The sequence below is a fragment of the Porites lutea genome, chromosome 11 (assembly GCF_958299795.1).
Source record: "Porites lutea chromosome 11, jaPorLute2.1, whole genome shotgun sequence".
In the NCBI taxonomy this organism is placed as follows: domain Eukaryota; kingdom Metazoa; phylum Cnidaria; class Anthozoa; order Scleractinia; family Poritidae; genus Porites; species Porites lutea.
In genome coordinates this window covers 6,989,181-7,004,019 of record NC_133211.1, presented here as the reverse complement: position 1 = coordinate 7,004,019, position 14,839 = coordinate 6,989,181, and the positions used below count along the sequence as shown (strand labels likewise).

Genomic DNA, 14,839 nt, shown 5'->3' with positions numbered 1-14,839 from the left:
GAAGGGTTCCAGATTTTCAGGGAAATTTTGGTGTTTGGGATGAATGGTTGCTTGTGAGAGGTGGTGGCACATAGAGGTTTGATAGTATTAATATCCTTTGTTTACCCTCGGCATTATTTATAGCATTGATGCTGGTGGGGCCGAGCAAATGCCAGAAACAAATAATCTAAATTTAACATAACAGGGTTAAGGATCCCAACTGGCCAGAGGCAAACCAGTTGGCTATTTACAAGCATGGTTGAGGATTTGAACTCAGGACTACTGAGAACAAATCCTGCTAACGGTCAGGGTGGGAATTGAACTTGGGGCCTCCGAAATGCAAGTCTAGGGCTCTAACTACTCAGCCACGCTGCTTCCATTATATAGTATTTGCATAAGATTTTATTTTAATTTCCTACACTCTTCATCTTTCTTTATTCTCCATGTACAAATGTCTGCAAATTCACATCGATGACATTTCCAAGCTTCTTCAATTTCCACTCCAATAGTTTCTCTTTCTCCTTTCCAGTATGGTAGCATTGTGACCAGCTTAGAATGTGCCCAACTCTCGTCCAGTTGCAAACAAGTTTTGTGTATTTCTTCATGGCTAAACTGAGAACAGTACTCAACTACTACAGAACTGATTTTAGGTATATTTGATGTCTTGAATCTACTTAACATCAGGTCAGCAATTTGGATGAGCTTAGCACATGGTATTCTCAATTCGTTGGCAAATTTGACAACATCTTCTGAAAGAGCAGCAAGGCCATTTAAATTAAATTTTGATAGAAGTGTGGTAGTAGCTAACTTCCCTTCCAGCAAGTCGTTGAACATGATACTGTAGAGCATAGCTTGTAAGAAGTTTTTGTTCTGCTGTGCTTTAGACGGCAAGCTGTTGTTGGTAGCTCTGGTTTTCAGCTCTGAAATTTCAAGTTGTCCCATTTCATTGAAGTGTAATTCATCAATAATGCCATATACAAATACTCCCAATTGAAAGGGTTCTCCAAAGACTGGAAGCTCTCTAATTGTTTGCTGTGCATCTAAGAATGCCATTTTATTGAGGCAGTTGAGAAACCTGGTTGCCCACTTGTCTTCTTTGCTTTCTATCTTGATGTCCACAACATCATATAACTCCAGCTCTGTAAAATATGAAATTCAAAACTCAGTTACTTTGTAATAAATAGTAGATGGCTTCAGCTTGGGGCTAACCAGAACTATCCCTCCCTTGTGAGAAAAATCTTCTGAGTGGTACCATGGTTAAAGGTGCCTCAAAGGGGTTAATTAATGAACTTGTGTCTAGTTTCGAAATGGGAAAAATGGGATTTGAATAACTGGGACTGAGATTTTGCCTGTCACTGGATGGAATTTTGAATGGGACTGTGAGTTATGTGAAATTTAACACTTTGAAAATGGGATCCCCACCATAGCAAAATAACATCATAATTGTCATTTTTCTAAACAACAATATTTCCTATTCCCACCAAATAATAATTATTGTTATTACCTGTAGCAAACACTAATGACTGTTACTATACAAGTTCCCAACCCTTAACCTTTCTGGTAATTATTTTGTTTACAACAAAGTGGGTTTTGACAATCGGGTAAAACAGTTTATGTTAGAGGAACATAACAGTAGCAGTTTAAACTGCTTAATTAATAATAACAATAATTATTATAATTAAAATTTATTGACTAGTTTACCTCTTGCCATGTGGATATCTTTGCCTAATTGCATTTGTACAGTCTCTGGTTTTGGTTCTGGAGCCAAGAAGTTGTACTCCATCTGTTGCTCACACCAGAACTGCGCTGTCAAATCACTGACACTTAGATATCCCAAACCACCTCTAAACTTATCCAGAGGGGTTAGAAGTCCTGGTCTAGTTTTTCTGGAAGTGGCTTCAACCTCTGATGATTCAAAATGATTGGTGGTTCAGTCAGTAGGGCATAGGTAATCTCGTACCCAGATCTCCTGTGGCCAAGGGAAATAAGCATAAGACAGAGTGAGATCTGGGTATGAGATTAGAGCATAGGTACAGTCAACTCTCTCAATGATGTAGTGATAGTCAAGGGTGGAGTGACTTGGGAACTGCAGGGACCCAGAGGGAGAGGGTACTCTTCAATAGAAGGTACATGAAAGGAAGCCTCTTCAGTCAAAAGTGATATGTAAGAGGGTAAGGGGCGGGGGCAGAGCCTCCCCATGTAAAGCTTCCCTGGAGGGGGGCAAATCATTACTACTGTACTTGTACATGAGGTAACTAGAAATTCTGATTGGATACTTAAATATGTTAATGTCCACAATGTTCTGTTTGGGAACTGTCAGAAAATATTGGCCATAGATTTTCAACTGGATGTTTTGTGTAAATGTTAAGCACCCTAGATTTTTTTATTCATAAATTTATTGAACTAAACGATGCGGAATTTCTAAGTCATAAGCCATAAGTTTATATAGTATATGAAACACGAAGCAAAACTTATCAACTAACCTTGCATGGCAGCTTCCTGTATTGCAGCATCTATCGCTTCAAACTCCTCCTCGCTAACAATTTCAACTTCAATTGAATCTTGACTGCTACAATTGGTCTCATCAGCCTCCAAAAATTCGGCCATCCTACGAAAAGCTGTACCATTTTAGCGTAAAAACTTCACATATTTACAAAATCTTTTGATCCATTTTTCGTAGAATATAATTATTTTTGTAGTAACCGCTGGTCTGAGCCGCTTTCCCGCGTGTTTCTGTTTTGTTCACCGGGAAATACCCGGAAAGTTCACCAGGAAATTTGCTCTGTTTTTGTAAACACTTCCGTCCTGTTCGCCTTTCATCGAATTTCTGGGTTGATAAACTACTGTATTTAGCGAAAATACAGCGGATTTTATCATAACTGTGTTGCTATATTGAAAACATACGTGAATAGCTCAGTCTTCAGATATGATTTCCGCTGTAAATGGTGTTCAAGACATGGAAGAGTTGGAAGGGCGAAAACATGTCAGCAGAGTTTATAAAGTTGTCCTGACTGGAGGTTTGTTTGATTTTTATGTTAAAAATAGCTGTTATACTGTCTTAGAGCCATATGGTAAGACTTTTCGCACAGCCCTTATTCTGTGCTATTGCGAGCATACCGGTAAGATGTTTGTTTTCATTGCATTAATAAGGGATAGAAGAAGAATGCTTATATACACATTGTAGTGAGCTGATAAGTTTAGGAACTGTGCTGAAATCTTATCTTTTTTTATTTTTTTTAAGAGAATAGGTGTTTTGAATGTAAAAATAAAAAATCAATATGCATGTGAGGACCACATGACTGAAGCTTACTGATTAATAATAATATTGAACATCAAGCCATGTATTCTGCTTCCGCTCTTCAAAAAAAAACAACAGAGTTTACAAAAATAGCAAAGATTTTTTTTCCCTGACATTGAACATCCAAGATTTACTTAAACGTTGTCAAAGAAAGTCCACAGCTGTTAACAGTATTTTAATTCAAGATTGGGTATCAGCCAACTTTCCTTAGAAAATCGTGGATTATACATTAATAAATAATCAATTCATCCATATCCCTCAGCCTGTAACTGAAAAATAAAAAAAGGCTTTCTGTTTTCTTTATTTTTAAATCACCCAGAGTGCACTCTGCTTGCCCCCAAGCTCCCCAAAATAGTCAATTATTCTTTTTTGCAAAACTCGCAAGAACCCAAACTTATCCTCTGTTCCCAGAGTTTTCTTCTACTTGCCTCTGGGGAATGGTGTAGGACCCTCTGGTAGGACCTCTGACAGGAACCGTGATTAATAATTCCCCAATTTCCCACTTGGGCATAATACTAAATGTCATATTATGTTCTCTTTGGACTTTGCAAATTCCGAACAGTGGGGTCAGCTGAAATATCAAAAATCCCTACAATACTTTGACTAGGCCAAACAATGTTTTTTTTTTTTAAAAAATACTTACAGTAAAGTAAAAGGTAAAGGTGCACACGATCCAAAGGCCCACACGGCCAGAGCTTATGGTTGTTTCCGTAGCATGAAGCATGCCTAGCTAGGAGTATTGCTACTTCCTCCTGGATGGGATGCTAGTCCATTGTACGGTTACCCCTCAGCAGTATGTCGCCGGTACCCATTTAGACACCTGGGTCAAGAGAGACAAAGTGGAGTAAAGTTCCTTGTCTAAGGAAACAATGGACGGCTTGAACCCCGGACCTCCAGATCCGGAGTTCGAGGTGTTAACTGCCTGGCCACAGGCCTCCACAAACAATGTTTTTCTTGAAAAACACTGACAGTAAAACTGGCTAATTTATTGCAATAAATCCCATGCAGTTGAATAAAATTATCTGTAAGGCATGTCAGGTGAACCACCACCAAGCCCCTGTGTGGGAGCAAATAATTTTTGAAGCATTCAAGCATTTTCAACTCTACTCCAATGGGAATTTATTGATGCAAACTTATTTCCATACAAGACTTCCCTACCTTCCTTCCATTTGACCAATATTTTGGTATAGGTGAGTCACTGAAGGTTTGAAACCCTCTCCTTGTTTAGGATCAAAAAAATTCTTAAAATACATACCCTGTTTAGGACAAAACCCTGTTACCCTGTTTGGCCCAAAGGACATGTACTCTGACAGACTTGCATGAAATTGTATACCCTGTTTAGGACAGAAAGGATGAAAACCATACCCTGTCTAGTGGCACGTCCCTGTATAGCAAATATAAGACCCTAACTCTAACCTACCCCCCCCCCCCTTCCTCCGGTCAACCTCTTTCCTCTCTTTGCCCCTTTGCTTATCTGCTTATCTTTCTCTATTCATTCCTTTGTTTATGACTACGGTATTTTACTGTTTTGTTCAAAGGCCCTTGTGCAGGAAAGACAACAGTTCAAGCAATGATGTCCACTTTTTTTGAAAATCTTGGCTGGAAGGTACATGCTGATAATAATAAGGACTGATAATGCATGATTGTTGTTCCACAGTTTAATGTATAAATATATTTTTATCTTATTCTATTTTCGTATTTTGTAGGTTTACAGAGTTCCTGAAGCAGCTACCATACTACTTGGGTACTGTAATACTTTAAAGGTTGACTATGTTTCAATGAACTGGGTTTTTTTTATAAAAATGTTATTGTGGTACTCATTCAGGGCTGTAAGTGGTCCTGATTTTACCGGTTAGTTAGCTAAAAAGGAGAAAATGAAAAGGTTTGTACTGATGGTCTAGTTGAAACTCAATGATATCCACAATTCCCAAGAATTCCATGTCATTCTAACGTGTTATTTCATATTTTTTGTTTTGTTTTTGGTATAGAGGTGGTGTCAAGTTTCCTGATCTTGATGAAGAAGAAGGTATGGAGAGCAGCCTCAACCTTAAAAATGCAAATAAAATCCTCATTACACAGTCATACAGACACCCCTAAGCTATTGCATGTTTACTTCTATAGACAGTTTGTCTTATCCCCGAAATAACTTAGCCTTTGTGCAATCCCTACCTAAATGTTTGATATTGATCCCAATACTATATGCAGATCAGAGAGATGCCAAAAACCAGGGGACTGAAATTAGAAGAAAAGATTAGCCATACCATGCACCCGGCCCTAACATTCTTTGTTGTCCATTGTAATTAAAAAGACTTTATATTCAATGTTAAGTATTCTAAATTATTGACTTTCGTTCATTTTGCTTGTCTCTAGTGTACAGATTTCAGGAAAATCTTATGAAGACCTTGCTTCAGTTAGAGCAGACATTTTTTGACTTGGCAGCTAGCTGTAGGAGGAACACTTTAGTTATAAGTGACAGGGGAGCTATGGATCCTTCATCATGTAAGTTCCAAGAACAGTCCTACCTCAATTCTAATAGCAGCTTAATGCATCCACATATCAGATTCACATATTTAATGCGTCCACATATCAATCACCTGTTTATACTTGGATCTGTTGTAGGGAAAAGAGAATGCTTGAAGTAGTATAGTCCCTTCGGTGGCCAATTAATTAAAGCTATATGAAAGGAATCAAGTCAAAATAAGGATTTGAGGTCACATCTAGGAATCGAGCTTGGAACCTCTCTCCTTGTGCTTAGTAATTGTGTATTTTATCATTCCTTACTCTTATTTGATTAACTTTCAGACATGAGTTCAGAGCAGTGGCAAAGACTTCTTAGTAATAATGACTTGAATAATGTGACACTAAGAGATGCACGCTATGATCAAGTTATTCACTTGGTAAGTTTATTTTTTTTTCTTGTTTGAGGTTATTTTCTCCGAAATTCTTTTCTCGACTTCTTTTAAAGCAATTTCATTTCCTTTGCATTCAAAGAATGCCGTAAGAATGAGTAAATAATTTTTCATTCTTTAGGTGTCAGCAGCAGAAGGTGCAGAAGAGTTCTATATTACATCAAACAATCACACACGAATGGAACCTGTGGAACAGGCCAGAAAATTGGACAGAATAACACAACAGGTCAGCTGTAATGAATACCAGTATTTTATAACCCATTGCACGCTACTGCTAATTAAAGTACCCAATGTTACTGTGGACTTTGTCGACTGACATGGTTACATAATTTAATTTCCGGAGGGTCTTATTTGCCATGAGCAAGTGTGTCTAAGAACTCGAGCCAGGCCCTAACCATGACACCTTAAGTCGCACTTACTCATGAATATGCAAATTGAATCCAATATTCTATTTCATCCAACCACTGAAAAGTTTCCATAGTAAAAGTTTATGATTTATCGCTGGGATTTGAGTTTTAAGAAGGGGTTGAAAATGCTTTCCTCTTTAAAGCCTACACAGTTTTAATATAAAGGAACATCCAATTAACTGTTGTTATGCACACAATATACTTTTTTGTGACACTTGTTCTGTAACACTAACAACAGCTGTTACCAGACAAATTTCAGATGAATTGCAAATTGATTTAGAATTACTGGTAAGGTCAAATCCAAAAACGGATTTTTGATCCTTGATTTGCCTGATTTCATGGCTGAAAGGTTCTGAATCTGGATTTGCCAAAAGGAACACAAAATCTGTTTGAGATCGAAAATTTGAAAGAAACACACTGTAATAATTTTTTAAATATAAAAATGCTTAATGTTTTCTGATGTGAACTCAATGTCTGGTGAATGTCATTAAAATAATTACCAGTATTGATATTTTTGGTTTTAGGCATGGGTAGGGCACCCATATGTTGATGTCATTGACAACTCTACAAACTTCAACAACAAAGTCCGTCGTGCTATTGAAGTAAGATAATTTGCATGTTAACATTTTCATTATTTCTTTTAGCATTTTGCTACCCAGTTGTTGCTTTTTGGCATATATTTTTAAGCGTGGTATCTGTATGCACTTCCTAATAGATGAGAACCTAGATTTTAATTTTGCGGGTTAGCGTAAGAAGGTGGTATTACGTGTGTGGCGTTTTGGCATGTGTAATCCAAGTGATGTTTTTCAATGTGGGAATGAATATTATCTTTGAGATACACTCATGCTGATATTTCTGAAATATCTAGGCAGTTTGCACCAAACTGGGACTAAATATCGGAGATCGCTTGTCACCAGAGAGCATAAAGAGAAAGTTTCTGGTTTCATCTCTTCCAGACAAAAAGGTAACCAGCAGCAAGTTTCAGTTTACTAATTTAAACAGTGCAATTGAAAATACCGTTGTATCCTCAGTATAAGACAACTTGAAATGGGCGAGGATGCTCGTTCGTCTCGCCTAGGGGTGTCAATTTCGAATTTTAGTCTTGCTTAGGGTGTTTTGGGCAAAGCGCCAAATTAGGCGTAAAGGTCTTTTTAAGAGTTGCACACGAAGAAATATAAAAAAAAATTATATATTTTCAATTGGGGTTATTTACTCAATTCATGTGATCAAAGTTTAAATGGTCTCTTTTAGGTGTCACAAAAAGGGTTGGCCAGTCACGGATAGGTCTCCTTAATGGAGGTTTAATTCAAAATTTCAGACGAGCACCCCCGCTCATTTTCATGTGGAAGTCCTCTCCCCTCTAGGCTTTTCATAGCTTTTTCATAGAAATCATATTTAAGGGAACACTTGATCTCACAGGTTTAGAGTCATTTTTATACACCATGATCTTTATCCTGGATCATGACTCCTGGTACAGATAATTTATCCCATAGGAACACACCATAAATTTCAGCTTTGATGGCAAGTTATTAAGTCTTACCTTTAACTGTTTATTGCTGTGTTATAGGCATTTCCTGTTTTTGAGGACTTTGATGTCATTCATGACTACCTGTCTTCATCAGACCCCAAAAGTCAAGCTCGTCTTAGAAAAAGAGGCCAGAATGGTAACATAACATACACTGTTTACAGGTAGCCATTATGACATGTGAAGGAGGATCATGAGGTTATCCATATATTGAGATCTCTCCTTAGAGATAATTAACCCACCCAGCCCAGGGAAGGTTGGCCACGCCACTGAGGTCTATGTCCCCTCCCCTTTTCGAACAGTGGTGTGGGTTCTTTTAAAATCCACAAGAAGCAGATAGGTGAAATTGCTGTGAGATGGGACTAATTGTTTTTTGTCCTTATCTGACAAGACTAGCAAGTCTAACCCATTTGCCAATGTCATTACAAGGCCAGCACTTCTTCTCAGTTATTTTAAGAAACTAAGTGTTGGTCCAGCTGGGGTTTGAACCTACGACCTCCCTCTCAGCAGACCCGCGCTCTCCTAACTGAGCCAACCAGGCAGTCGATTATGTAAGTAAGTTGGGTTTTAATGAGACAAACCAGTAAAACGCTGCAGTTCTTTCAAATAAATAATGATAACAGTAATAAGTAATTTCTTTGTTTACCCTTGACAGTGTTTATAGTATGTTTGCTAGTGAGGCTGGTCGGTTCTTCTTGTTGAGATGCTTGGCCAATGCAGTGTTGCATGCATTTCAGGTACCCTATAACTAGTTTCGTGTTTGTAATTTTTGCTGAATAGGTCACTACACCTACATGCATACGTCAAGGAAAGAGACCAAGATCAATGGACAGGTTGTGGAAGTCCGAACTAATTTATCATCAAAGGATTATGAGGTAATCATGATCAAGTTCATAATCAGTAGACATTAACCCCTCAAGTCCCAGGAGTGAGCAACATCAATTTTCTCCCAACAATATGAATACAAAATCAAAAGAATAAGTCATGAGAATTAATAAAATGATCACCAAGGAGAAATGTTTTTATCTTTTATTTAATTCTCAACCAGTTCTTTAAAGACATGTATAAAGATCATTTTAGAGAAATTGTATGTGGATATTTGGGTTGAAAGGGTTAAGAATCTCTCTCTCACTGCTATTTCTTCTCCTTTTACTCAGAGGTTGTATACCCAGCTTGATCACTCTCGTCAGTCAGTGTACAAAACAAGAAGATGCTTCTTATGGAACAATCAATACTTTCAGTTGGATATTTATAGTGAACCGTGTCATCCAAGGTAAAATTGTACCTATTTTTCTACTTGTGTTTTTAAATACTGTATCATTACAGGGAGCCTGCACAATCTGTTTGTGTAGCTGATTGTTATTTTATAGTAAATGTTCTGGATTACCGTTTGCCTCACCTATAGCAATATGTCACTAACTATGTATATAAATCAATGATAAATAAACGTTGAATTACCTTACCTGTGGTATATAGTCGTCCTTTTACCCCAAAAATGTTTTTTGAGCGATTTTGAAGGAGTTTGAATTCGCCGTTGACTGTTCCTTATAATAGAAGGACAAGGGTGGAATCCATGTTTTGAAAGGGCTCCAGTGCCGGAGCGATTTTCCCCCCCAAAATCGCATCGCTCCGCTCTCAAACTCGCAAGCAAAAAGGTAGAAAGATTCACGTTTCTCCTCGTACCTTCCAATCGAAAAGCCATCCAAACAGCCCGGAGCTAGCCGTCGAAGAATATTAAAATCCCACAGTATTCAAGCGGCAGGAATGCGTAGCAAGATTCATACGTGCCAGCCAGAAACCGTCCCGCTGATTGCCTCTTTTTGATTGGATGTCATTAATCAAAAACGCTTACCAAGTCTTCTTCATCAGTTATTATTAAACCATTTGTTTAACGACATCCAATAGAAAAAAAAGGCAATCAGCGGGACGGTTTGTGGCTGGCACGTATGAATCTTGCTACGCATTCCTACGGCTCAAATACTGTGGGATTTTAGTTTTCTTCAACGGCTAGCTCCGGACTGTTTGGATGGATTTTCGATCGGAAGGTACGAGGAGAAACGTGAATCTTTCTACCTTTTTGTTACGGAGTTTGAAAGCAGAGCGATGCAATTTTGGGCGAAAAAATCGCTCCAGCACTGGAGCCCTTTCAAAACATGGATTCCACCCTTGTCCTTCTATCATAAGGATCAGTCAACGGCAAAATCCAACTCCTTCAAAATCGCTCAAAAAACCGCTTTTGAGGTAAAACGACGACTATATACCACAGGTAAGGTAATTCAACGTTTATTTATCATTGATTTATATACATAGTTAGCGATATATCGCTATAGGTGAAGCAAACGGTAAATCCAGTACATTTACTATAAAATAACAATCGGCTACACAAACAGATGGTGTGGGCTCCCTGTGGTATAATTTCATTTTCTGTATTGTCATTCATAATTTATCGGTAATAAACTTGTTTATTGGTCAGTTGTCATCCATTGAAGGAAAGAGTGCCAAGACTTTATTTTTGTATAGTCAAATCCTGTTAATATGGACACTGAGGGGGCTACAGAAAGTGTCCCTATTAACAGTCCGGAATATCCCTAAATTTAAGGACAGGGCCAACTGGTCACGGGACACTCAACCAATGAGAAGGCGCGCTTGTGTTTATCAACAAACAAATCAAAACATCGCCCCAGTGATCAAAAATTTTCAAAACAACGGACGGAGTTAGACAGAATTAAAGATGAGCTTTCAGTACTCGTCTAGGTTTCACATTAAATATTTCAAAGAAAACATTTCATGTAATAGAATAAGAGCATTAATCATTGCAAGGAATAATTGGGGTGTTCGAATTGATTCCGGACCGATCGCAGAGGTCGTGGTTTCACTGGCATGGCTTGCAAGATTTTTGATAGAAGCCAACTGGTCCCGTGTAAAAATAGCCTTAAACATGTTAAAGAGAGTGTGAAAATTTGTTGAGATCGTACAAAACAGGATTGTACTGCCCATTAACTTCTACAGGACAAGAATCAAAGAACCAGTCATCATAACAAGAATAGAAAGTAGTTCAAATTAATTAACTTTTCTTGCTTGTTTTTTTGTGTTGTTTCGCGTTTACTTCACGCATCTGGTGCTTTCTTTGCTTGCTGTAGTACCTGCAATGTCTTAATTTTATCCAAGATAATCATTGCATGTTCAATGAGTTGCAAAATACATCGTTTATAATTGAGATTTGCCTTGTTTCTTTGATTGTTTTTTAACGGTGGATGAACATTAATTTTGGAGAATCCAACAACATTAAATCTTTCCAGATTAGTGAATTTCAGAAACAAAGCGGTTAGTATCTACCTTGCGCTTATGATCTTCAATTTCATCTCCGCAAATTCGGCAAAGTGAGGCGAGATGTTAGACGTGAATATCCATCAGATCCATAAGACTAATAAAGTTGTTTTGGCCTTGAAAAGAAAAAAAGGCAAAGGCTCGTGCTAATGCGAAAAAAAGTTATAACACGGCTCTGTGAGAAACCCGGGAGTGGAAAACGTACGTTTTTTGGACCTCGGAATTCAAAAATTGTCTACCAAAATTCTAGGTTGTCTACCATCTCCACATTCAACATGACAAAAGTTAATTGATATGACAATCGAGAAAAAATATCTAGAACTTCGTAAAGAATCTGTGAATCGAAAAAATAATAGATACTTGTTCACCTACCCTGAAAACCGACTAAAATCTCGCCTATACATCGCGTTGTTTAAAAGATAAAAGAAGAAATAAGCCACAAAATGTGCTGAATATTTCACGAGACACTTCCAATATGGCTTCCGATACGCTGTCCACTTAAAAAAATTGTGTATACCTCATGAAAAGTCTTAAAAATATGCCTGAGAGCCCCGAAACGATGACTGATTCTGTCCGACTCCGTCCGTTGTTTTGAAAATGTTTGATCACTGGGGCGATGTTTTGATTTGTTTGTTGATAAACACAAGCGCGCCTTCTCATTGGTTGAAAAGTGTCGCATGACCAGTTGGCCCTGTCCTTAAATTTAGGGATATTCCGGACTGATTAATGGGGTGTCTGTATTTAGCAGGTTGAATTGAGAGAAAATGTTTGGGCTTTCTTTCCCCAGGGACAAAGCAAACGGTACTAACTAATGAGCTGTCCGTATTAAGCGAGTGTCCCAAAAGCAGGGTCTGGCTGTATTATGTTATAATAACATTTCTTTTCACTTAAGATTGTACCTTAGTTAATTAACTCACTTCCAGGCACATATTCATGTTAAGTCTCAAGGTATGTGATGGTAAGCTTTTCCTGAGAAGACGATAGAGAAGGCTGCCTGTCCATTGGTTGGGGATTTAGCTTAATGCCCCAATTACTCATATTTGTCTAGGGCATAAACATTTGCCCCATAGGGATTGAAAGTTGGCATGCATTTGGTTGTTGCCTAAGGATTGGGATTCTGAAATTATGTGGCTATCCTGATCATTTCTTACAAATGTATTTTTTTCCTTTCGTAAAGTTTTGGCTAGTACAGTGATGAAGTAGTTGACAAAGTACAGTCACCAGCATAATTTAAGCCCAAGAAACTAACTATGTTGTCTGATATTTTGATAGGTGTAAAGGGCTGTTAATCCTTGAAACATACACCACAGAAAGGGGAGACGGCTTGAAGAGGCCGGATTTCTTGGATATTGTAAAGGAAGTTACTGGAGACCCATTTTACTCCATGTTTCACTTAGCACTAAAGGACTAAAATGCACTAACTTGTGTTAGCTGATTCTAACAGTCCAAAGTGACTTGCTTAATCTCTCCTGAGAAATGAGAGAGGTCCAAGAAACCTCGGACTGTCTGAGAATCAATTTTGAAGATGTAAAGTCAACCATATTAACTTGTTCTTTCACCTTCAGGCCCCCACTCTTACACCTATATTTTCCTTGAATGATTTCTTTAAATTGAAGGGTTGCCCCAATTAACTCCTGATAAATTGCTGGATTCTCCTTCCAATTCACCTTGTATGTGTTTTGAATCAAGGGAAGAAATTGCCGTTAGTTCAGGTGACCCTTGGAGCAATATTCCACAAGCTCCAGTGTGTCAATGCACATGCAAACAAACATTACACCCCTTAGAAACTGTGGTATTGGTGATCAAAAGTGGAAAACAACTTTTGGTTTGGGTGGGGGTGTGACCCCTCTCTCACACAACCCTTCCCACCCACTTTGAATCACCTTGGTCCAACTCCTGAAGGGTTTTTTTTTTACATAGTTCAACATACCAGTTACCCAAGTAAAAAATTAAGAGTACTTCATGCACCCAAATTTCATGTAAGTTTTACATACTTACACAGGACATAGAATGTGACTTGGCTATAAAGGGATATTTAATTCCAAAACACAATAACAATCGTTAGAAAATGTATAGGCAGTTAACCACATTCATAGGCAGTAGCCTTGATTTCGTGATTAGGAAGATTGAGTTTTGTGGTGGTTTGTATGGGTGTTTGTAATGGTACTGGTAAAGCATGAAAATTCTGTAATTGTAACATCCTAGCTTTTGGATTTTGAAGCTCATTTAAACCTGTTTAAAAGTACCAAATACTACTTAACCATACAATAGTCATGCTCCAAGTTCTAGATCATAATGACTTTGCTCCACAAAATTACTGTAGCTTTAGAGTAGATTTAATATTGCTGAGTGATTTTATTTATTGTAGCTTGTTTTCCAGTTTGTTGTCAAATGTAGGCACCCATCCTTTATTACAAGTCAACGAACCCCGAGTTCTTGAGCTGTATTGCACTGGAATAATGTCCTAAATTGCATGTTTCTTGAGAGTGGATTTTAGTATTGCTGAGTGATTTTATCTATTATAGCTTGTTTTCCAATTTTTGGTGTCAAATGTAGGTACCCATCGTTTATAACAAGTCAAATGAACCCCAAGATCTAGCAGATATTTTTGCTGGTTGGCTTTTGTGTTGTGGTTTGGGTTTTGATGAGTGTCTTCACTCTTTTGTATTACATCAGCCACACCACCAAGAAAATACCCCCAAATTTGATGTGTTGGGAGCAGCACATGCTCCCTCCTCCCTGCACTTCATACTATTTAATGGCAACAGGGTAGTTCAAATAGGACACCCCGGTTATTGTCAATTCAGGCACTGGTAATTAGAAAGAATATAAAATGAATTTATTAGTGTTTATAAATAATTGGTTCAACTGTACATAGTACATACTTTCAGAATCTTAATTTATTACTCTTTTGAGTCAATGCTATTAGCAGGTAAACATTTTAGTGATTTTCTGGTAGCTATTGGATGCAAGTGATTTTTCCCCTTCTCCCTTTCTCAAGCCAAAGATGATTTAAATTTTCCTTAGTTAAGTTATTTTAGTTGAAGCTAGAAGTAAAAGGAGACTCTGAAAGGGAAGTCAAATGCGCACTGGAAATGAGCTAATGAAATCCTGTTTTGTAGACCTATCCTGAAGGGCCTCACTTATTACTGATGAACCACTGTATGTGAATGTGAGAAAATACCCATCATATTTAGAAGAAAGAGTAGGGAATGGGCACTTCAGAAATAAACAGTTGGATTAATTTAAGTATTAGCCAGATATAGTTGAGAGTGTTTGCACTGTAAATGATATTGCCTTTCATTTGGTAATAAAGGAGAAATGCAATTGATGTTGCCGTCTCTCGTTTCACAAATGCACCAAAGCCCTTTAAATAATAAACTATGTAACATTT

General features: G+C 37.8%; 2 protein-coding genes across 2 annotated transcripts; one reads left to right on the top strand and one right to left on the bottom strand.

The window, feature by feature from the left end:
* Positions 1–366: 366 nt before the first annotated feature.
* LOC140951501 (exonuclease V-like) lies at positions 367–2,637 on the bottom strand. Its single transcript, XM_073400760.1, has 3 exons — positions 2,463–2,637; positions 1,681–1,884; positions 367–1,118 (listed from the first exon to the last, which is right to left on the bottom strand). The coding sequence occupies exons 1-3, from the start codon at positions 2,584–2,586 to the stop codon at positions 382–384; spliced, it is 1,065 nt and encodes a 354-aa protein (XP_073256861.1). The 5' UTR covers positions 2,587–2,637; the 3' UTR covers positions 367–381.
* On the top strand, positions 2,602–14,775 carry LOC140951500 (TRPL translocation defect protein 14-like). Its single transcript, XM_073400759.1, has 13 exons — positions 2,602–2,996; positions 4,816–4,883; positions 4,984–5,021; positions 5,266–5,303; positions 5,648–5,776; positions 6,080–6,174; positions 6,308–6,412; positions 7,118–7,195; positions 7,462–7,557; positions 8,161–8,257; positions 8,899–8,993; positions 9,276–9,391; positions 12,718–14,775. Exons 1-13 carry the CDS (start codon positions 2,906–2,908, stop codon positions 12,854–12,856), a joined length of 1,185 nt encoding a protein of 394 aa, XP_073256860.1. The 5' UTR covers positions 2,602–2,905; the 3' UTR covers positions 12,857–14,775.
* Positions 14,776–14,839: the final 64 nt, after the last annotated feature.

Bases quoted from the DNA above. Each gene is read 5' to 3' on its own strand.
- LOC140951501 (XM_073400760.1), bottom strand. From the start codon at position 2,586: ATGGCCGAATTTTTGGAGGCTGATGAGACCAATTGTAGCAGTCAAGAT. The intron at 1,885-2,462 runs GTTAGTTGATAA...TTGAATCATCAG, and splicing joins ACAGGAAGCTGCCATGCAAG to AGGTTGAAGCCACTTCCAGA. The intron at 1,119-1,680 runs GTAAACTAGTCA...CATATTTTACAG, and splicing joins AGATATCCACATGGCAAGAG to AGCTGGAGTTATATGATGTT.
- LOC140951500 (XM_073400759.1), top strand. From the start codon at position 2,906: ATGATTTCCGCTGTAAATGGTGTTCAAGACATGGAAGAGTTGGAAGGG. The intron at 6,175-6,307 runs GTAAGTTTATTT...TTCATTCTTTAG, and splicing joins ATGATCAAGTTATTCACTTG to GTGTCAGCAGCAGAAGGTGC. The intron at 9,392-12,717 runs GTAAAATTGTAC...ATATTTTGATAG, and splicing joins AGTGAACCGTGTCATCCAAG to GTGTAAAGGGCTGTTAATCC.